At 40.7% G+C, this 23,867-nt stretch overlaps 1 protein-coding gene across 1 annotated transcript; it reads left to right on the top strand.

The window, feature by feature from the left end:
• The first annotated feature begins 1,807 nt into the window (after positions 1 to 1,807).
• LOC110565035 (C-type lectin domain family 6 member A-like) lies at positions 1,808 to 23,597 on the top strand. Its single transcript, XM_060384177.1, has 6 exons — positions 1,808 to 2,007; positions 2,591 to 2,680; positions 4,170 to 4,271; positions 14,939 to 15,093; positions 21,807 to 21,919; positions 23,450 to 23,597. The coding sequence occupies exons 1-6, from the start codon at positions 1,983 to 1,985 to the stop codon at positions 23,589 to 23,591; spliced, it is 627 nt and encodes a 208-aa protein (XP_060240160.1). The 5' UTR covers positions 1,808 to 1,982; the 3' UTR covers positions 23,592 to 23,597.
• Positions 23,598 to 23,867: the final 270 nt, after the last annotated feature.

The following is a 23,867-nucleotide window of genomic DNA, read 5'->3' on the forward strand; positions in this document are numbered from 1 at the left end:
TTTTCACTGAAACTAGTTCCTCCCCTTGAATTGCCCATTCTTACTCTTTATAAACTGTAACCTAAAGAACAATAAACTGAGACTTGATCAGAATTTTGTCTTGTCTCCATTCTTTATGTCTCTTTTCCACCCCATTTTCACCCCCTCTCTATGGGTCTCGTTCAACTGACCTATGGGAAGGGTCACTCCTCCCAGGTCATTTGGGCTCTAGATAAGTACTGCACCTATTGCCTGTCTCAGAGGGTGGGATTCCTTCCTTTTCCCTGGTTTTGGAACTTCCCTCTCCTGGCTACTCATTGCTACAAGCCTAAATCCAACACTGGTTGATTGGTGGTGAGTCTTCTCTTCTGGTTGGCATTGATTCCTGGCCACAGATCGCTACATTCCTACACCCAACCCAACAGGTTTGTGAGCCTTCACGTCTGGTTGGCACAAACACGTCTGCTGCTCTCGCCAACCTACATCCAAATGCTTCATCTAGGACCTTCTTCTCCCTTGGGTAAGATTTTCCCTCCTGACTCAAGCTCCACAAGGAGACTAACAGAACCAAAAAAAAAAAAAAAATCTGGGCCCAGGGGTGTTTTCTGAGACTGATACTCCAACCAAGGACATTCATGAAGATAACCTAGAAGCCCTGCACAGATGTAGTCCATGGCAGCATAGTCTTATTTACTCTGAATCATTCCAGGTGCTTCTGGCTATGCTCTTCCTAATATCTATAATGAATACTTCAACATCTTAGGAACAGTTAAGTCTTCATTTTGAGTTTTTATCCCATTCAACGACAACCTCATGTATAAAATCTCAGTAACATCATCCACTTCTTTTGAGGCAGGAATTTTCCACTCATGGGTCTGGAAAACATCCTTAGCATTGACTGGATAGACACAAAACTCCCAGGGATCTGCCTGGCTCTGCTATCTCAGCGCTGGGACTGCAAGCATGGATCATCACACATGACATTTCCAGGTAGGTTCTGAGCATCAGTCTCAGGTCCTCATGCTTGCAAGGCCATCAAGAACTCTACCGTCTCCCTGAACTTATTATTTACTACATTAATTTGTAATATTTAAGTTCTGGCCATTTAATCAACTTTTTTGTTGCTTCACCAGTTGAATACACAAAAGAAGCATTATACAAACCAAATAACCCACATAATTTTTAAAAATTCTTTATTAATTACACTTTATTCACTTTGTATCCCCCCTGTGGTTCCCTGCTTCCTCCCATCCCAATCCTTCCCTTCCTCCACCCCCTGCATGCATGCCCCTCTCCAAGTCTACTGATAGGGGAGGTCTACTTTTCCTTCCTTCTGATCCTATTCAATTAGGTCATCAGGAGTGGCTGCATTGTCTTCTTCTGTGGCCTGGTAAGGCTGCTTCCCCTTCAGGGGGAGGTAAATAAAGTGCAGGCCAATCAGTTCATGTCAGAGACAGTCCCTGTTCCTATTACAATGGACCCCAATTGGATACTGAACTGCCGTGGGCTACATTTGTGCAGGAGTCTTAGGTTATCTCCATGCATCAGTCTCAAGAAAGACCCCTCTGCTCAGATTCCACATAAATTTTTTAAGTAATATTTAATTTAAATTAGGTTTACATATAAATTCCTTTGAGATTGAAAAAATGTCTATATTAGGAATGAGCAAGTGATGGGAATATTCTTATCAGCGTTTTCACAAACAACTTGAGGCGTGTTTCTCAATTCCTTCTTTCATTGGAAGACTTTTAAGTATCTTTAGTCACATGACTAGTGTGAACTAGTCTGTGTGTGCAGTGTGGGCCATCTGTGGGAACATTTAGCTCAGAGAATGTAGAAGTTAATTAGAGCTCTGGCCTGTCTGAAAGAAGAAGAAGGAGGAGGAGGAGGAAGAGAAGGAGGAGGAGGAGGAGGAGGAAGAAGAGGAGGAGGAGGAGGAGGAGAAGAAAAACACAACGATGACAACGAAGAAACCCTTGACCTTCTAAACACAGACTTTAACAATGGCGCACGAAAGACAGCCTCAAGGTGAGGTGAGCAGTCCTGTCTCAGTTCAGAAAAGACAGCTGAAGTGTGTGATGTTTTGAGTAGTTGCCTTGGGTAAAGATGCAGACAAGTGGGCAGGCTGAGGGGATAGAACAGCGTTAAGACAGCAGACCTACAGGAATTTGAATTGAGTGTAATATCTCAGATCCACAAGTCCTTGAAAAAACAAGAAACCAAATATAGAAAAGAGATGTATAAAGTAATAAATCAATGTAATGATGTGATACTTATGAAGCATATGGAAGGATATGGGAATTGTAGGTGCCTGAGGTGAATTTTTTCCTAGATATTTTGTGTGTGTGTGTTGTGTGTGTTTTATATATATGAATGTGTGTGTGGTGTGCCTGTGTGTATGAGTATGTTGTATGCATGTGGTGTGTCTGAGTGTATTAGTATGTTGTCTGCGTGTGTCTTGTAAAGAGTCTTTACAGCTGACTTGGTCCTTTATTCTAGGGTTCTAGCTTTTTCTGTCTTTAAATTTATTATTAATCTGAGTATTTTGTCTGGTTAGTCATTGCTCTATTTTTCAGTCTTGTGGTGAGTATACCTGCTTGCTCTCTCACAGGGAAGGGAGTCTGCTGGACCCTGAGTCTCTGGTCAGTTGCTGTGGTTTCCATCCTCCTCCTCAGCGCCTGTTTCATTGCGAGCTGTGTGTGTAAGTTCTTCACTGACTGGTGTCTCTTCTGGGCACTTTTTTGTCTGTTCTGCAGAGACTCCCAGGTGATGCTTTGTTTGGTGTGGTTTGGTTTTGGCTTTTAGAGACAGTCTTTCTCTGTTTAGGCCTGGCTGTCCTGGAACTCTCTCTGTGGACCATGCTGGCCATGACTCACAGAGGTCAGCCTGCTTCTGCCTCTCAAGTGCCTGGATTAAGGGCAAATGCAACCACTCCTGGCTGGGGCTGTTTTGTTTTGAATTCCATTAACCAGTCATACCTTACACGCAATTCCATGTTTTTCTTGGCTCCTCTTCTCCTTTTTTCTTTCTATATTTTTTTGACCACTGACATTTCTGTGTTTTTTCACATAGCTTTTTTCCATCACATGTTAGTTATAACCATTGTTGTTGACAGTTCCTTCCAGCACTGAGTTAACCAGTAATCACATTCTCTGGTCACAGCATCTGTCTATCGGGAGTGCAACTCCAGTTCATTTCATAATGTCGGCAGCTTACAGGCTTTGATTCATAAAATATTTTTTTTCAATACAAGGGGAAAAGTAACCAACATAAATAGTGAAGACTGAAGAAATAAAATATATCTGGCCTGTTTCATCTGCCCACAAAGCCATATCTGAAGTCTATTGTGTGAGAAGCTTTGAGGATGTCCTTTGCAGTCTACAGTCTGCTTCTCTATTTGCTGTGAAAAAGATCACAGTTCTCACTGCACAGTCCAGGAGGGAGTGGGAGTGACTTACACCAAGTGACTCATGTCTGCAGTCTGTCTGCGATGAGGCATCATTCTCACTGAGACAGGATCTGCTCTAATTGGCACAATCAGGCCTCCAGAGGGTGGGGTAGGGTAGTTAAGGATATGGAATAAACAGAAGTTCAAGTCCTAAAAGAGGAACTGGAAAGGTTGAAACATTTGTTTAAAATAGTGAAGAAAGTCTGTGTTTGTTAACATTGTTTAATAAGCACACTCATGAACAAAATGCTAACTTAAAAATCATTTTCATTTATTCTTTGAAACTTGCATACTTACATACCATGTATCCTGATCATATCCATCCCACTTAAAAGTCTCCAGATGTTTAAAGAACTCCTACCTACAATTGGGAATGGTTAGGATATGGTAACATAGCCATTATTCTTGCTAAGAAGTTGTTCAAATAAAGGAAGCCGGACCCTGGTGAGTCAACAGGTCACCATGAAGAACTTTGCTGATGCGGGGGTTTGTGATTAACTGATGTAGAGGATGGGATGTTTGTCTCAGAAAAAAAAGCTGATGTCATAGCTGGGGAGCAACTAATAAGGAGATATAGATATGAGTGATATACCTGAATACAGGGGAGCAATACTTTAGTGTGGGCTTCAGTGGGTTTGCCTGGAGAAGTGGGGGAGGTGGAGAGGAAGTGCACTGTCCTGGCCCACGTAGAGGACATGAAGCTCCAGGGTGTATGGATGCTCATTCTCTTCTTTCTTCACAGTGACTTACCAGCTGACCATGGACAACCCCAATGGAAGACTGTCTGAACGTCATACAAATCATTCCAGTATCAGCTGCGTCAGCGTAGGCACTATGGTGTCAGGTGTGTAGTGTGTGTACATGTGTGTATGTATGTTGTGTGTGTGGTGCATGTGTGTCAGGGTGTGTGTGTGCATTTGTGGTGTATATGTGTGAGTAATGTGTGTTTGTTTGTGTTCTGCTTCTCTTTTTCTTGGTTTCCTTAAATAATATATTTCTTCTTTATATATAATATACAATATATAATATATGTATAAAGTGAGATGAGAAAAAGCAAGTGTGCAGAGATGTTCAGAAAGAAGTAGAAGCTATATAAACGTAACAGTAATAAAACTTTGTTCACAAAAATACTTGTGTAGACAAATAGAGGTGCACACATCAGATTTTCTGAACAGCACGTCTCAGCACATGCCAGCTCAGAATCTATTAGAAACTTAGGTGAACATCCCCTACTCATGCAGGACATGCCAGCCAGAAAAACAGGCAGCTTCCCGGTGGGACCCTCTCACTGACACAAGTCTCTACCATGCCTGCCCTGTTGCTGATTAATAATAGTTTTACTGATCTATCATTTATTTATTTATTTATTTATTTATTTATTTATTAACTTTTATTAATTACACTTAATTCATTTTGTATCCCCCCATACGCCCCTCCCTCCTCCCCTCCCGGTCCCACCCTCCCCCTCCTTTCTACATGCATGCCCCTCCCCAAGTCCACTGATAGGGGAGGTCCTCCTCTCCTTCTTTCTGATCTTAGTCTATCAGTTCTCATCAGAAGTGGCTGCATTGTCAGGGTTCTAGGTTATCTCCATGAATAGTCCTTGGTTGGAGTATGAGTCTCTGGGAAGTTCCCTGTGTTCAAATTTTCTTGTTCTGTTGCACTCCTTGTGGAGTTCCTGTCCTCTCCAGCTCTTACTATTTCCCACTTCTTACATAAAATTCCATTCTTCTGCCTGTCAGTTGGCCATCAGGCTCAGTATCTGCTTTCACAGTCTGCATGGCAGAGGTTTTCAGAGGCCCTCTGTAGCAGGTTCCTAGGTTGTTTCCTGTTTTCTTCTTCTGGCTTTCAGAGGCCCTCTGTAGCAGGTTCCCAGGTTGTTTCCTGTTTTCTTCTTCTTCAGATGTCCATCCTCTTTGCCTTTCAGGATGGGGATTGAACATTTTAGTTAGGGTCTTCTCTTTTGCTTAGTATGTTTAGATGTACAGATTTTAGTGGGTTTATTCTATGTTGTATGTTTATATGAGTGAGTATATACTGTGTGTGTTTTTTTGCTTCTGGGACAACTCACTCAGGATGATCCTTTCCAGGTCCCACCATTTACCTGCAAATTTCATGATTTCCTTATTTTTCATTGTTGAGTAATACTCCATTAGATGTACCACAGTTTCTGCATCCATTCTTCAGTTGAGGGGCATCTGGGCTGTTTCCAGCTTCTGGCTATTACAAATAAAGCAGCTACAAACATGGTTGAGCAAATGTCCTTTTTGTGTACTTGGGCCTCTTTTGGGTATATGCCTAGGAGTGGTATGGCTGGATCTTGAGGAAGCACTATTCCTAACTGTCTGAGAAAGTGCCAGATTGATTCCCAAAGTGGTTGTACAAGTTTACACTCCCACCAGCAGTGGAGAAGGGTTCCCCTTTCTCCACAACCTCTCCAGCATGTGTTGGTCACTTGAGTTTTTGATCTTGGCCATTCTGATGGGTGTAAGGTGAAATCTCAGGGTTGTTTTGATTTGCATTTCCCTGATGGCTAATGAGGTTGAGCATTTCTTTAAGTGTTTCTCTGCCATTCGATATTCCTCTACAGAGAATTCTCTGTTTAGCTTTGTTCCCCATTTTTTAAGTGGATTACTTGGTTTGCTGCTTTTCAGCTTCTTTAGTTCTTTATATATACTTGATATGAGTCCTCTGTCAGATAAAGGGTTGGTGATGATTCTTTCCCAATCTGTAGGCAGTTGCTTTGTTTTGATGACTGTGTCCTTTGCTTTACAGAAGCTTTTCAATTTCATGAGGTCCCATTTATTGATTGTTGCTCTTAGAGCCTGTGCTGTTAGTGTTCTGTTCAGGAAGTTTTCTCCTGTACCAATGAGTTCTAGGGTATTCCCCACTTTTTTTTCTAGCCGATTTAATGTGTCTGGTTTTATGTTGAGGTCTTTGATCCACTTGGACTTCAGTTTTGTGCAGGGTGATAAGTATGGATCTATTTTCATTTTTCTACATGTAGACATCCAGTTGGACCAGCACCATTTGTTGAAGATGCTATCTTTTTTTCCATTGTATGGTTTTGGCATCTTTGTCAAAGATCAGATGTCCATAAGTGTGTGGGTTTATTTCTGGGTCTTCTGTTCGGTTCCATTCATCCACCATTCTGTTTCTATGCCAGTACCATGCAGTTTTTATAACTGTTGCTCTATAGTACAGCTTGAGATCAGGGATGGAGATACCTCCAGAAGATCTTTTATTGTAGAGGATTGTTTTAGCAATTCTTGGTTTCTTGTCATTCCATACGAAGTTGAGAATTTTTCTTTCCAGGTCTGTAAAGAATTGTGTTAGCAATGTGATGGGAATTGCATTAAATCTGTAGATTGTTTTTGGTAAGATGGCCATTTTTACTATGTTAATCCTGCCAAGCCATGAGCATGGGAGATCTTTCCATCTTCTCATATCTTCTTCCAGTTTTTTCTTCAGAGACTTGAAATTTTTTTCATACAAGTCTTTGACTTGCTTGGTTAGGGTTACACCAAGGTACTTTATGTCATTTGTGGCTATTATGAAGGGTGCTGTTTCTCTAATTTCTTTCTTAGCCCTTTTGTCTTTTGTATACAGGAGTGCTACTGATTGTTTTGAGTTAACTTTGTATCCGGCCACTTTGCTGAAGGTGTTTATCAGCTGTAGGAGTTTCCTGGTAGAGTTTTTGGGGTCACTCATGTATACTATCATATCATCTGCAAATAGTGATAATTTGACTTCTTCCTTTCCAGTTTGTATCCCCTTGATTTCCTTCAACTGTCTTATTGCTCTAGCAAGGACTTCCAGAACTATGTTGAAGAGATATGGGGAGAGTGGGCAGCCTTGTCTTGTCCCTGCTTTCAGTGGGATTGCTTTAAGTTTCTCTCCGTTCAGTTTGATGTTGGCTATAGGCTTGCTGTATATCGCCTTTACTATGTTTAGATATGTGCCTTGTATCCCTGATTTCTCCAACACTTTAAACATGAATGGATGTTGGATTTTGTCAAATGCTTTTTCAGCATTTAGGGAGATTATCATGGGGTTTTTTTTCTTTCAGTTTGTTAATATGGTGGATCACATTGATGGATTTCCATATATTGAACCACCCCTGCATACCTGGGATGAAGCCTACTTGGTCATAGTGGATAATATCTTTGATGTGTTCTTGTATTCGGTTTGTGAGTATTTTGTTAAGTATTCTTGCATCAATGTTCATAAGGAAGATTGGCCTGAAATTCTCTTTCTTTGTTGAGTCTTTGTGAGGTTTAGGTACCAAGGTGACTGTGGCTTCGTAGAATGAGTTTGGTAATGTTCCTTCTGTTTCTATTTTGTGTAATAGTTTGAAGAGAATTTGTGTTAGCTCTTCTTTGAAGGTCTGGTAGAATTCTGCCCTGAAGCCATCTGGTCCTGGACTTTTTTTGGATGGGAGACTTTTGATGACTGCTTCTATTTCTTTGGGGGATATAGGACTATTTAATTGATTTACCTGGTCCTGATTCAGCTTTTGTAAGTCAAATCGATCAAGAAAATTGTCCATTTCATTTAGATTTTCAAATTTTGTGGCATATAGACTTTTGAAGTAAGTCCTAATGATTGTTTGGATTTCCTCAGTGTCTGTAGTTATGTCCCCCTTTTCATTTCTGATTTTGTTGATTTGGGTGGTGTCTCTCTGCCTTTTAGTTAGCTTGGCTAAGGGTTTGTCAATCTTGTTGATTTTCTCAAAGAACCAGCTCTTGGTTTCATTGATTCTTTGAATTGTTTTGTTTCTAATTGATTGATTTCAGCCCTGAGTTTGATTATTTCCAGCCGTCTACTTCTTCTTGGGGTGTCTGCTTCTTCTTTTTCTAGGGTTTTTAAGTGGGCCAGTAAGTTGCTTGAATGAGCTGTCTCAAATTTCTTCTTGAAGGCACTTAGTGCTATGAACTTTCCTCTTAGCACTGCTTTCATTGTGTCCCACAAGTTTGGGTATGTTGTGTCTTCATTTTCATTGAGTTCTAGGAAGACTTTAATTTCTTTATTTCTTCCCTGACCCAGCTGTCATTTAGTAACAAGTTATTCAGTTTCCATGTGTATGAAGGCTTTTTGCTATTTCTGTTGTTGTTGAAGTCCAACTTTATTCCATGGTGATCAGACAAGATACAAGGGATTATTTCAATCTTCTTGTATCTGTTGAGGCTTGCTTTGTGACCAACTATATAGTCTATTTTGGAGAAGGTTCCATGAGGTGTTGAGAAAAAGGTAAAATCTTTTGTGTTTGGGTGTAAGGTTCTGTAAATGTGTGCCATTTGATTCATGACCTCTGTCAGAGATATTGTTTCTTTGTTTAATTTCTGTTTTGTTCACCTGTCCTTTGTTGAGAGTGGGGTGTTGAAGTCTCCCACTATCAATGTGTGGGGATCTATATGTGGTTTAAATTTTATCAATGTTTCTTTCACAAATATGGGTGCTCTTGTATTTGGGGCATAGATGTTCAGGATTGTGATGTCTTCCTGGTGGAATTTTCCCTTGATGAGTATGAAGTGTCCTTCCCCATTTCTTTTTATTAATTTTCGTTGAAAGTCTATTTTATCAGATATTAGAATGGCTACTCCTGCTTGTTTCTTGGGTCCATTTGCTTGGAAAGTCATCTTCCAACCTTTTACCCTCAGGTAATGTCTATCTTTGTGTCTTAGGTGTGTTTCTTGTATGCAACAGATTGCTGGGTTTTGTTTATGTATCCATTCTGTTAATCTGTGTCTTTTTACTGGAGAGTTGAGTCCATTGATGTTGAGAGAGATTAATGACCAGTGGCTGTTAGATCCATTGATTCTGATGTCGGCTGTGGTCATAAGGTTGTGTTCTTGGTTGCTTTTTGTTTTACTGTGGTAAGGTTAATTATTTCCTGTGTTTTCTTGAGAGAAGCTAATTTTTTTGGGTTGTATTTTCCCTTCCAGTGTCTTCTGTAATGCTGGATTTGTATGGGGGTATTGCTGAAATTTGTTTTTGTCATTGAATATCTTGTTTTCTCCGTCTATGAGGACTGAGAGCTTTGCAGGGTATAGTAGTCTGGGCTGACATCTGTGTTCTCTTAGGGTCTGCATGATATCCGTTCAGGCCCTTCTGGCTTTCATAGTCTCTGTTGAAAAGTCAGGTGTGATTTTAATGGGTTTGCCATTATATGTTACTTGGCCTTTTTCCCTTGCAGCTTTTAATATTTTTTCTTTGTCCTGTATACTTACTGTTTTGATTATTATGTGGCGGGAGGATTTTCTTTTCTGGTCTAATTTATTGGGTGTTCTATAGGCCTCATGTATTCTTATTGGCTTCTCCTTTAACTTGGGAAAATTTTCTTCAATGATTTTGTTGAAAATATTTTCTGGGCCTTGGAGAAGGGAGTCTTCTTTTTCCTCTATACCTATTATTCTTAGGTTTTGTCTTTTCACACTGTCTTGGATTTCTTGGACGGTCTGTGTCAGGAATTTTTTGGATTTAACATTTTCTTTGACAGATACATCGATTTTTTTCCATTGTATCTTCTACACCCGAGATTCTTTCTTCCATCTCTTGTAGTCTGTTGGTTATGCTTACCTCTGTAGTTCCTGCTTTCTTCCCTAAATTCTTCCTCTCCATTATTTCCTCCATTTGTGTTTTCTTTAATTTTTCCAGTTCTATTTTCAGGTCTTGATTTGTTTTGTTTACTTCCTTCACCTGTCTGATTGTATTTTCCTCTTTTTCTTTTAGTTCCTTCAACTCTGTGTCTTTTACTTCTTTCAGTGATTTAATTATTTCTTCTCTGAAGGCTGTAAACTGTTTGGCTGCATCTTCCCATATTTCTTCACGGATGGCCATAATCTGCTTGTCTTTAACTTCCTCCATTTCTTTATGGATAGCCGTGATCTGTTTGGTTTTATCTTCCTCTAATTCTTTACGTATTTTATTTGTTTCCTCTATTATCCTCTTCATCAGCATAGATGTTAGGTCATCTTCTTGATTTTCTATTATGCTGCGTTGTCTAGGGTTGTTCGCCCCTGGATGGCTGGGTTCTGGAGATGCCATATTGCTCTGTCTTTTGTTGGTTGAATTTATGCTGATCTCTACCCATTAGGCTGTTTTAGGTGTTGGCTGTTAGTTTCTGTGCTTTCTGGAGTCCTGATGTAGGGAGAATCCCCTTGGCTGGAAGATAATTTTTCCTGAAGGAGTCCTCCTCTGCTTTTTGGTTATGGTCACTGTATGGCCAGTGTTTCTCAGGAATTGTCACTGCTCACCTCAGGTGTATAGCCCTGAGTAGTAGCTGTGGTCTTTGTTAGGCAGTCGGGGCTCTCCTCTTACCCATAGAAGTTCTCAAGACAGCTGTCCCACTGCTGGGTTTCTCGTTATAAATTTAGTGAGCTGCTGCTGTTGTTACAGTTTTCCAGGTACAGTCCTCTTGATGAACCTGCTGATTCCCTAGCTGTGGGGTTTTCTCCCAACAGGGAAACTCAGTCTGTTATCCTGGGGCACACAGTTCTGTCTGAGAAAGTGAGAGGAGCACCCAGCAAGTCTCTGGGCCAGAGGCTGAGTGCTCCGCTCTGGGCCTGGAGAATGTGCACCTAGGTTGAGTTGGCACCTGGGGGCACCGCTCTGGTCTGGAGCCTGGGTGCCTCAGTCTGGACCGGAAGCTGTGTGTTCCTGTCTGGGATGTCAGCTGCAGGCACTGCTCTGGTCCAGATGCTGTGGGTGCAGCCCTCTTGAAGATACCAGGGATTCCCACAGTTTTGTCAGTCTATCTAGGGGTAACTGGTTGATCCTTGGCACAGAATCTGAGGGCTGCTGTAATGGCTCTCTGGCTTTTGTAGGTCTGAGGATGCAGCTGTGTGCCCCAGTGCCCTAGCAGTACTCAATAATGGCAGATGAGCACAGCGCTCCTGCCTGCAGTAGAAAGCTAGAGCCTAGAGTCTGCGTGAATCCAAAAAGTCTTTTGATGCTGGGTGTCCTGAGCATTAGACCTGATGATCCCCCCCGCTGGGGGTTTCTTCTGCCAGGGACACCCAGTCTTTGCTTTGGGGACTGTCGTTCTGTCTGGGGTGGAGGCAAGTAGAACCCACAGGCACAGATGCCTGCCCGTGGCTCTGCCTTTCTGGCCGTTGGGATCATGGGCGTCTCCCTAAACTGGGTAATTTTCCCGAGACCTTTTCGGGGTGGTGGTATCAACTGAGTGCTCTAAGATCAGACCAGCCGTTTCCCTCCCTGTGAGTTTGCACCCAACAGTGAAACTGAGTCTCTGGTGCCCTGGGGCCCACAGTTCTATCTGAGGTGGCGAATCAGGCGCAGAGGAAGGCCGGGCTCTGCGCAGGCACCTGGTTCCCTGGCTCTGGCTCTGGGCTGGCTCCTGGGGCGCCCACGGAACCCGAGTCTTTTCCAGGGGATGTCTGGGTGACCTAAGGTCGGTCCCAATCATTATCTCTTGACTGGAAAATCCAGTCTGTGATGTTGTGGGCCCACAGTTCAGTCTGGGACAGTGACTAGATCACGCTGGCATGTAGCTCTGGGCTGGCGACCAAGCGCCTGGTGGAATCAGGGTCTCTTCCTCGGTTTAGCCAGGTGAGTTAAAGCTGATTGAATCCCCCACCATGAGGTATCCTCTCACTTGAGAAACACAATCACTTGTGTTTTATGGCCGCTAGTTCTGCTTGCTGGTCACTGTGCCCGTCCCGCTGTGCTGCTGTTCAGAATGAGAGTCCACCCAGCGCTGCCATCTTGCCCCGATTTATCTTATAGTTAAACAGTTTGGTTATTCCCAAACCAGCTGTATACCCAATCACCACACCGAGATTAAGATTCATTTACTTAACTTAGAGCACAATGATGGGGAATAATTACTCCATCCTAAACCTCCAAGCCTGCATAGCTTCCTCCCTTTCATATTTCCCACAGTATACTTGCTTTTTAGTCATATCTTAGGTCCAGTTCATTTCTCCCGATGTTTCCAGGTCCTCTCCTCTCAGCTCTCTCTTCCTCAATTTGTCCTCCCTTTCCCTCTGAACCTAGTCTATCAGTTCTCATCAGGACTGGCTGCATTGTCTTCGTCTGTGGCCTGGTAAGGCTGTTCCTCCATCAGGGGGAGGTGATCAAAGAACCAGGCACTGATTTCATTTCAGAGACAGCCCCTGTTCCCCTTATTAGGGTACCCACTTGATGACTGAGCTGCCTTGGGCTGCATCTGTGCAGGGGCTTTAGGTTATCCCCATGCAAGGTCCTTGGTTGGATTATCAGTCTCAGAAAAGACCCCTGGGCCCAGATAGTTTTTGTTCTGTTACTCTCCTTGTGGAGCTCCTGTCCCCTCTAGGTCTTTCTATCTCCTTATTCTTTCATAAAATTCCCTGCACTCTGCTCAGAGTTTGGCTATGAGTTTCAGCACCTGCTTCAGTACCCTGCTGGGTAGTCTTTACATGTCCCTCTGTGGTAGGCTCCTGTCCTCTTTCCTGTTTTCTCTCTCTTCCTATGTCTATGCCTTTCTGAATGAGGATTGATCATTTTACCCAGGGTCCTCCTTTTTGCTTAGTTTTTTAGGTGTACAGATTTTAGTATGATTATCCTATAGTATATGTCTAATATCCATTTATAAGTGAGTATATGGCATGTGTGTCTTTTTGCTTCTTGGATACCTCACTCAGGATGATCTTTTGTAGTTCCCACCACTTGTCTGCAAATTTCATGTTTTCCTTGCTTTTAATTGCTGAGTAGTATTCCACTGTGTAAATGTACCACAACTTCTGTATCCATACTCTTTTATTTTTTAAAAATTTATTCCTAGTGGTATAAATTCCAACCACAGCCTCCCCTCCCTCCTCTCTACCTAGTCTCCTGCCACCTCCTTATCCCCCACTGCTCCCCTCTTTTCCTTCAGCAAACAGCAGGCCTCCTTCTGCTCCTGGGACCTTTATTCTCCTACTTGGTTGCCTCGACCAGTCTTGATATGGGGGTTTGTCTAGCTGTATTTCATCTTGTTATGCTGTGCTCGTTTGATAAAAGCTTACCTTTTATCTTGATATTAGATAACCAGTTTGGAGGCTCATCCCTGAAGAAGATAGATTCTCCCTCTCTCAGTAGTTATCAATTGCCTGTAGTTCTAAAAACAATAGAACTAAGCCATGAATTTGGAAGGCAGGAGGGAACAGACATAGATTGGTAAGAAGAGAAGTTGCCAAAAACTATATAATTACATTATAATTAAATGTAAAAAGCTGGTATCTTTTCTGCATTTTTCACAGTATAATTTTATGTTGCCCTATATAGCCCTTACTCATGTGTGGATTGTGGGTTAGATTTCTCAATAGACAGAGTAAGTTATCTGTGTATATCTATCCAAGTTCTTGCAATGGTGCACAATACTCTTTGTTGTCTGAGCCTTGTTTGTGTTTACCACTGCAAATGTAATTTCTCAGTTCTTCACTTAACACTGAATCCTTTGGATATTCGTTCTTCATCTTCTCCCCTTGTTTGATGTTTTCTCATCTTTTTGACATTCTTGGCTTCCATATAAACACACTTCATATATATTATATATATTATATAATATATATATATACAGTGTGTGAATATACAATATATATAATATTATGTAATGTAATATAATATATATTTATATATAAAGTGTACATATAAACACAAGTTATATATTATATATATTTAATATATAATACACACTTTATATATATTATTATATATAATATATAAAAAGTGTTTATATATAGTCTTTGAATCTGTCTCCGTATATCTGCTACAATGTGCTTCTCAATTCTTTGATTTATTTTTCATATGTTTTATACCTTTCTTACTTGGTATAGGCAGATTAGGGATCATGATTGGAGACTGGATTTATTTAGTTATTTCTGTCTTCTTTGTCTCTGTTATTTAATTCAACTTCTTTGGTTTTTGTATAATTAAATGTGTTCTTTTACATGTCCATGCCATTATAGCCACCACATTTAAAAAAGATTATTATATTAAATGTTTTTCAATTATAAAATGAAAACCACATTGGCACAGATATAAAAAGTTATATTTATATACATTATGTTTTTATTTACATTTTTTTTGCTTTCCTGAAGCATTCTACTGTATATTAATTTCTAGATTCTTTGTAAAATTTTTGTGAAGAATTTTTTTCATTAATTTAAAATTTTCTGCAGGATATTGCTGCCACGATTATTGGCATGGATTATTTAAATGCAGTATACATGTTATGAATTTTTTTGGTTCTTAGTATGATTAGTTCTTTTCTTCAGAGATCCAGTTTGACAGTATATTCTCAGACTCTGGGTGCTCTTTACACTCGGTTTTTCTGGCTTTTCCTGGTAGCACTCTAGCAGGACAAAGAGGTCCTGACATCAGTGCCATTGGAGGTAGACATGGCTGCTGGCACCTGAGAGGTGAGGGGCTCCTTGTTGTATCTGGAGAAGTGGGGAGTTGCAGCTTCCATGTGGTCTCTTTAAAGATGACTTCATTACATTGTACTTACATTGTCTTCTTCCCCCAAAGGCAAAGCCTGGAGCTGTTGCCCAAAGGATTGGAAGTCATTTGGTCCCAACTGCTACTTCATTTCAACCACGTCTGTTGCATCTTGGAAAAAAAGTAAGGGGAAGTGCTCCAGCATGGGCGCTCATCTGCTGGTGATCCACAGCAAGGAAGAACAGGTGCATCCTGGGAGAGAGTGGGGTCTGGGCCGGGCCTGCTGTCTGCCTCTTTTTACTAAGAGGGAGTTGTGTTGACATGTGTGTGGGTGCTGTGCAGAAGGTGTTCTATCAGATAGGCAGAAAGGTTGATTCAGCCTTTGTGTTCTACGCCATGTTCCTGCTTCAGTGAAACTAACAACAACAACAACAAACAACAACAACAACAACAACAAAAACCTCCAAGGTACTGTGGCATCAGAAATGCAACACAAGGAAGTGGGGGAAAAGATAAAATATTTCTGCTTGGAAGACCAGTTTATGATCAATGTTTAGTTTATGGTTTTGAAGCAACAGGGCTCTAATGCCTCCTATAGTAACAAGTGCCTAGCAGAGGAGGGTGTAGGGAAATAGGATGAAATCTGGAGAGTCACAACCAACCATCAGAAAGGGAATAACTGAAGCTATGAATAGAACATGGATAAAAAAATGTGCAAAATTCTCTCATGCATAACTTTTAAGAATGGTGTTGGAATGTTGATCATCTTTCAGTGGAGTCCTGGTGCTCTGCTGGTGTCCTGGAGCTTGGTTTCTGGAAGGGAAATGGGGGTTCTGTTTCTCTCAGGGGCAGCTAGAGTGCTCTAGGGTGAGGCCTGTGTGCTAAGCAGGGGTTTGCTGGTGGCAATGGAAGCTTGGGCATTCCCAAAGCATTACAGCTCTTGCTTAAGCTTCTTTGCTAAGCATGGCAGAGGAGAAGAGGGGCAGGCCAAAGCCCATTCCTGGTTGGCTTTTAGCCAAGACACAGGTTTGGTGAGGCTCAGGCCCAGTGTGCCAAAGGGCAAGCCAGGTGAGATGCCACCATAAAAGATGAATCTCAGATGGTCTTGATGTGAGAAAGTGCATACCTGCATACCTTTATTCATGTGCAATCAGGGCAATATAAACCCTTGGCAGAGAGAGGGATTTCAACTGTGAATGTGTTGCTGGGGTCAGAGGGTCAGGGATACTTAGTGGTTCTTTCACAAGAAGGAAAATACAGTTCTTAATTATTCTTTGGGTAGGTGGATGTTCCCTAAGTGTAATTGAAGGTCACTGCTGGGCTAAGATCCTTAGCAGGTTGGGGCATTTCTAGGAATACACAGCTAGGTTAACCAGTTTCTTTATCAGGAAAGAGTCTGGCCTGTAATCAACCCTGAGGGCTATGTGCTGCTCCTTACAAGACCTGAAATCACCCAGATCAGGGGAGACTGTCAGCACCCCACTAAGAAAAGGGAGTCCATTATCATGGACTGAGCACAAATAAATGGTATCTGGAGATGACTGACTTCAACCTCATACAGCAGAGCCCCACAGTGGTGAGGAAAAGAGGGGCGTGAGTCTGAGATGAGAATTCATTATTGTTATGATCAGAGATTGTTTCCTGGGTCATGAAAATATGAGCGATGACTTTGTGTCCTGATCAGCCAGAGAAAATGTGCACTCCTGGGAGTGGTGGTGGCTCTTCTATTCCTTGATCCTTTCTTTGTCTTTTCATCTCTGTATGGCTAGAAAAAAAAATCAGCCAAACAATCACAGTGTACCTCTCAAATGTAAAATTACTGTATAGTAATCTAAAAGTTAAAAAGTCTTTGAGAGCCTAGAGAGATGAACTAGGATTTAATTATTATGTACTTCTGCATGTGCATCACATTGGACCCCATATTTTGTATCATTAAAATAAATTTTCTTTGTTTTGTTTTTTAAAATTTATTGATTTTTTAAAATTCATGTTACATTCTGGTCGTAGCCTCATTCCTCCTCCCCTCCCAGTCTCACTCTTCCTCCCTCCAGTATTCTCCCCTCCCCTACTCCTCAGAAAAAGAGATCTCCCTTTCTCATCTACCTCAGCTCATCATGTTGCATCAGTACTTAGCTTGTCCTCTTCCTCTATGGACTGGCAAGGCAGTTCCTCCAGGGGAAAGTGATCAAAAAGCTGACAAGTGGATCCATTTCTGATGCAGTCCTCACTTCCCTTACTAGAGGACCCACATGAAGCCTAAGCTGTTCATTGGCCACATTTTTGTAGGAGGCCTAAGTCCAGTTCATGCATGGTCCTTGGTTGATGCTTCAGTCTCAGCAAGTCCTCTGGGTCCTGATTAGTTGTCTCTGTTGGTTTTCTTGTAGAGCTCCTGTCACCTTCAGGTCCTTTTCTCTTTCCTCCTATTTTTCCACAAGATTCCCTATGCATCACCCAATGTTTGGCTATGAGTCTCTGCATCTATTTTGAGGTTCTGCTGGGTAGAAACTGTCAAAGGACAACTGACCAGCTCTTATTGCAAGGTTAGGACAATATGTTTCATAGTATCTGAGGTTGGCACTCTCCCATAGGGTGGGTGTTTGGTTGGGCGATGCATTGATTGGGCATTCCCTCAGTCTCTGATCTATCTGCTCTGTCTTTATCCCTGTACATCTTGTAGGCAGTGTAAATTTTGGGTGGAAGTTTTTGTGGGTGGGTTGGTATTCCTTTCCATCTACTAGGAGACTAGTCTAGGTAGAGGATGTCCTCTTCAGTCTTTATGGCCTCTGCTCTTAGGAGTCTCTGCATACCACTCATATCCTCCCAGGATCCTATGCTGACTTAGGTCTCCATCTTGTCACAGAGTTACCCCAACCCTCAGGTTTTCTTTTCTCTACAGTCCTCTGTCCTCTCACCCTCACTTCCCCCAGGTCTGATCTCCACCCTTTTACGTATGTATCCCCTCCTCTCCTACCTTGTTCCCTTTCTTCAACCACCATCTCTGTCTATTCTATCTTCCCTTCCAAGTGAGATTCATCTATCCTTGGATCCTCCTTTTTATTGATCTTCTTTGGGTCTGTGCCTCATAGTCCTATACTATATCACTGAGATCCACTTATAAGTGAGTACATAGCATGCATGCCTTTCTGGGTCTGGGTTACCTCAGTCAGAATGATCTTTTCTTGTTCTATCCATTTTGCTGAAAATTTCATCATTTCTTCTTTTTCAATGGTTGAGTAGCATTCCATTGTGTAAATATGCCACAGATTATCTATTCTTCAGTTGAGGGACCTCTAGGTTGTTTCCAGATTCTGACTATTACAAATAAAGCTACTATGAACATGGGTGAGCAAATGTCCTTGTATGGTTGACCATCTTTTGGATATATACCTAGGACAGGTATAGCTGGTTCTTGAGGCAAAGGTATTCTCAATTTTCTGAGAAAGTGCCAGATTGATTTCCAAAGTGGCTGTACAAGTTTACAGCTCCACCAATAATGGAGAAGAATTCCTTTTTCTGCACACCCTTGCCAGCATGTGCTATTGCTTGAGATTTTGATCTTAGCCATTCTGACCATGGTGAGATGGAATCTTGGAGTTGTTTGGTTTGCATTTCCTTAATGACTAAGAAAGTTGAGTTTTTTTTAAAGTACTTTTTAGCCATTTGAAATCCCTCTGTTGATAACTCTGTTTAGTTCTTTGTCCCATTTTTAAACTGGGTTGTTTTGTTTATTGGTGTTTGATTTGTTCAGTTCATTAGATATTTTGGATATTAGCCCTTTGTCCAATGTAGGATTGGTGAAGATCTTTTCCCAGTGTGTAGCCTGTTATTTCGTTCTATTGACAATGTCCTTTGCCTTACAGAAGCTTTCAATTTTAAGAGGTCCTATTTTTAATTGTTGATCTTAGAACCTGAGCTATTGGTGTTCCGTTTAGGAAGTTGTCTCCTGAGCCAATGAGTTCCAGGGTCTTCCCCACTTTCTTTTCTAATAGATTTAGTGTATCTGGTGTTACACTGAGGTCTTTGATAACTTGGATTTGAGTTTTATGCACGGAGATTAATGTGGATCTATTTTCATTTTTCTACATGTAGATATCCAGTTAGACCAGCACCATTTGCTGAAGATCCTTCTCCCCACAACCCATTGTATGGTTTTGGCTCCTTTGCCAAAAATCAAATGTCCTTAGATGTGTGGGTTTATTTCTGGGTCTTTGTTTCAGTTCCATTGATCAACCAGTCAATTTCTATTCTGGTACCATGCAGGTTATTATTATTTTTACTATTGCTCTGTAGTATAACTTGAAGTCAGGGATGGAGAAACCTCCAGAAGTTCTTTTATTGTACAGGAGTTTTAACTATCAGAATGTTTTTTCCTTTTTCCATAAGAAGTTAAGAATTGTTCTTTCAAGGTGTGTCAAGAACTGTGTTGGTAATTCGATGGGGATTGCACTGAATCTGCAGATTGCTTTTGGTAAGATGGCCATTTTTACTATGTTAAGCCAACCTATCCATGAGCATGGGACATCTTTCCATCTTTTGATATCTTCTTCAATTTATTTCTTCAGAGACTTGAAGTTCTTGTCATACAGGACTTTCACTTGCTTGGGTAGAGTTTCACCAAGATACTTTATATTGTTTGTGGCTATTGTGAAGGGCATTTTTTTTCTCCAATTTCTTTCTCAGCTCATTTGTCATTTGTCTATAAGAGGGCTACTGATTATTTTAAATTAATTTTGTATCCAGTTACTTTCCTGAAGCTGTTTATCAGCTGTTGATGTTCTCTGGTCAAATTTTGGGGTTTCTTACATACACTAGAATAGCATACACTTACTACCTCCTTCCCAATGTATATCTCCTTGATTGTCTTTAGTCATGTTACTGCTCTATTTTAGTTGTGAGCCTAGCCTTTGATGGCTGAGCCAACTCTCCAGCCCATGTTATTGGTTTAGATGAAACATCACATATTATATTTAAGAGGTATGGAGAGGATGGGCATCCTTGTCTTATCCCTGATTTTAGAGGGATAAGTTTCTTTCCATTTAATTTGATGTTGGCTCTCTGCTTGTTATTTATAGCATTTATATGCTTAGGTATGGTCCTTGTGCTCCTGATCTCTCCAAGACTTTCATCCAGGTGTGGTGCTGGAATCTGTCAAAGGTTTTTCTGCATGTAATGAGATAATCATGTGATTTTTTTTCCCTTTGACTTTGTTTCTATGGTGGATTACACTGATGGATTTCTGTATATTTAATCATCTCTGCATTCTTGGGTTGAAACCTACTTGATCATGGTGGATGATGGTTTTGATGTGTTTTGGATTTGGTTTGTGAGTTATTTTATTGAGTATTTTTGTATCTATGTTCATGAGTGAAATTGGTCTGAAATTCTCTTTCTTTTTTGATCCTTTGTGTAGTTTAGGTATCAGAGTAACTGTGGCTTCATAGATTGAGTTTGGCGATGTTCCTTCAGTTTATATTTTATGAATAGTTTGAGGAGTATTGGTATGAGTTCTTTGAATTCTGTGCTAAAACTATCTGGTTCTGAGCTTATTTTGGTTGGGAGACTTTTGATGTTTGCTTCTATTTCCTTAGGGCCTTATAGGACTGTTTAAACTGTTTAAATTCTTTACCTTCTCTTGATTAACTTTGCTAGGTGACTCTGTCAAGAAAATCCATTTCCTTTAGATTTTCCAATTTTGTAGAATATTGGCTTTTGAAACAAGACCTAATGACATTTTGGATTTCCTCATTTTCTGTTGTTATGTTCACTTTTTGTTTCTGATTCTGTTAATTTGGATATTCTCTTTCTGCCTTTTAGTTAGTTCACTTAAAGGTTTGTCTATCTTGTTGATTTTCTCAAAGAACCAACTCTTGGTTTCATTGATTTTTTTGTACTGTTCTCTTTGTTTCCAGTTTATTGATTTGAGCCTGAGTTTGATTATTTCCTGTCATCTGCTCCTCTTTGGTGTGTTTGCTCTCTTCTGTTCTGGAGCTTTCAGGTGTGCTGTTAGGTTACTAGTATGGGATCTCTCCAACTTCTTTATGAAGGCACTTAGAGCTATGAACTTTCCTCTTAGCACGGCTTTCATTGTATCAGGTAAGTTTGGCTATGTTGTGCTTTCATTTTCATTGACTATTAGAAAGTCTTTAATATCTTTTTTTTATTTCTTTCTTGACCCAGTGGTCACTGAGTAGGTAGTTGTTCAGTTTCCATGAGTTGTAGGCTTTCTATTGTTGTTAGTTCCAGCTTTAATTCATGGTGGTCTGATAAGACACAAGGGTTTATTTCAATCTTCTTATATCTGTTGAGGCTTTCTTTGTGACTCAGTATATAGTCAGTTTTGGAGAAAGTTCAGTGAGGTTCTCAGAAGGAGATATATCCTCTTGTGTTTGTCTGAAATGTTTTGTTATGTCCATTTGGTTCATGACTTCTGTTGGTTTAATGATTTCCCCATTTAGTTTCTGTCTTGATGGTCTGTCAGTTGGAGTGAGTGGGGTGTTGAAACCTCCCACTATTAATGTGTGGAGTTCAGCATGGGATTTAAGGTTCAGTACTATTTCTGTTACGAATGTGGGTACTACTGCATTTGGGGCATAAGTGTTCAGAATGGAGACTTTGTCTTGGTGTATTTTTTCTTTGATGAGTATGAAGTACCCTTTCCCATTTCTTTTCATTAATTTTGGTAGAAAGCCTGTTTTATAAGGTACTGAAATGGTTACTCCATCTTGCTTCTTGGGTCTGTTTGCTTGGAAAACCTCTTTCCTGCCCTTTATTCTGAGGTAATATCTATCTTTATTTCTGAGGTGTGTTTTTTGTGTGTAGCAGAATGATGGCTCCTGTTTTTGCATCTATTCTGTTTCCTGTTCTCATTAAAATAATTTTATAAGGTTTTATAAAAATTTTATAACAGAAAAGGAAGTGCTCAATCCAGACTGAAAGCGGTATCTTTCTTTCCTCTTAGGATTTCATCACCAGGATCCTGGACAAACAGACTGCTTATTTTATAGGGCTTCGGGATCCAGGCCATCGACAGTGGCGATGGGTTGATAAGACACCATACAATAAGAGTGCCACGTGAGTACAGAGTCACATGGAGGAGTCCTGGGTCCCGTAGCACTTGGTGAATTTTGGGTATTCCAGCTGTCATTTATGAAATGAAAACACCCCACTCTGGGTTTAAGTGCTAGGGATGGAGTTACTTTTACTCCTTTGTTTACTCATTTCCACAGTCCTGTGTGACACACATTATTGAGATGAAGGAATTGAGTTTGGAGAGTATAGAATGCTAAGTAGCCAGGGCACTTAGCCAATGTTTTTACACATAGATGTACTTTTTATGTTTTAAGTCTCTCATCTATATCCTTAAAAATAAGATTTAATTTATTTTTATTAGTGTGTATGGATGTGTATTGCTGTGAGCATCTGCCATGTTTATGTTGGTGTCTATGGAGCCTATAAGGGAGTGTTTGACCTAGAACCTCTGCAGAGATATAGCCCATGGCAGCTCAGTCTCCAAGCGGGTACCCTAGTAAGGGGAACAGAGGCTGTCTCCGACAGTTACTCAGTGGCTGGCTCTTTGAGCAACCTCCCCCTGAGGAGAGGAGAAGGCTTATTGGGCCTAAGAGGCAGACAATGCAACCAGTCCTGATGAGACCTGATAGGCTAGGGTCAGATGGATGGGGAGTAGGACCTCCTCAATCAGTGGACTGGGGAAGGGGCATGGGAAGAGAAGAGAAGAGAGAGGGTGGGATTGGGAGGAGACAAGGAAGGGAGCTACAGCTGGGGTGCAAAGGAATTAAACTGTAATAAATTAAAAAATATATTATAAAGAGTATGTTTGATAACCTGGAGCTGGTATTAGAGGTGGCAGGACCTTGATAATATGGATACTGTGAACAGAATACTCCACTTTTCTGGAAAAACAGCAAGCAAGCTTAATGTTTGAGTCACCTCTCTAGCCATCCTTTATATCTCTATAAGAAAAATTTACATCAGGGTCATAACTGAGTATTTCTCATGAATCCAAATCCCTCAATCTGATATTGTTTTGTATTTTATTTATGTCATTACTTACAAAAATTAGTATTTCAGTATGTTGTCATATTCTATACTAATATTTGTTGTGAGACATATGTAGTAAGGTTATTTTTTTTATCAATTTTTGGAAAGAAAACTAGAATTTTAAGTTATTTGTTCTTGATGATACCAAGAAGTAGATTATCCAGAGATTCCAGCTAGTTCTCCAATGTCTAATATAGTTTTTCTGTAAGATGAAAGAAAAATATACTAATACATGGAATAAGGAGAGGTCTTTTCATAGTATAAATAATCACTATGGGTTGACTGTCTCCTAGTACCAAGACTTAGGGGTGGAGAAATAGCAGCTTCCGAGAGAATGATTCACTATCACAGTGATATTACATTGAGTGCCATGGGCCCTGTTATTGAGGGAAATGTCAGATGTGGGTGATGGAGAAAGCTTTTTGGTACATACTGAATCTGATATCCTCAAATTTCAACCTCATCCTCAGGCTTGCATACTCTTGCTTTCTCTTTTCAAACCTTATTGTGGGAAACATCCTGATGCTCTTTCCTCCCTTTCAGATTCTGGCACAAAGGTGAGCCCAACAATGAGAATGAGCAATGTGTTGTAATAAATCATCGACCTGCTGGTTGGGGCTGGAATGATGTCTTTTGCAATCATGGTCACAGCTCAGTTTGTCAGATGAATAAAATATACTTATGAATCCCACATTCTCCATGGAGTTTGGATTGAATTGTTATTCAGCATGACACAGACACTGAAAAGTTCTTCATGTGGCTGAGATGTCCCCAGAATTTTAGTAGGCAGTAAATGGTTATACATATAAAAACACTGGTACACATGTACTTGTATAGTCATCCAGTCATGCTTTTACAAAATGCTCTTTGGTTTAGAATTTTCCCTGTGCACAGTGTCCCTTTTGTGCACACATGGCGCTTTGCCGCCAACTCCCCAAGGTTTCATTGACTCGCCCAATTG

Source organism: Meriones unguiculatus, chromosome 5 (assembly GCF_030254825.1).
Source record: "Meriones unguiculatus strain TT.TT164.6M chromosome 5, Bangor_MerUng_6.1, whole genome shotgun sequence".
Taxonomy (NCBI): Eukaryota; Metazoa; Chordata; class Mammalia; order Rodentia; family Muridae; genus Meriones; species Meriones unguiculatus.

Bases quoted from the DNA above. Each gene is read 5' to 3' on its own strand.
- LOC110565035 (XM_060384177.1), top strand. From the start codon at position 1,983: ATGGCGCACGAAAGACAGCCTCAAG. The intron at 15,094-21,806 runs GTGCATCCTGGG...CTTTCCTCTTAG, and splicing joins TCCACAGCAAGGAAGAACAG to GATTTCATCACCAGGATCCT. The intron at 21,920-23,449 runs GTGAGTACAGAG...CCTCCCTTTCAG, and splicing joins CCATACAATAAGAGTGCCAC to ATTCTGGCACAAAGGTGAGC.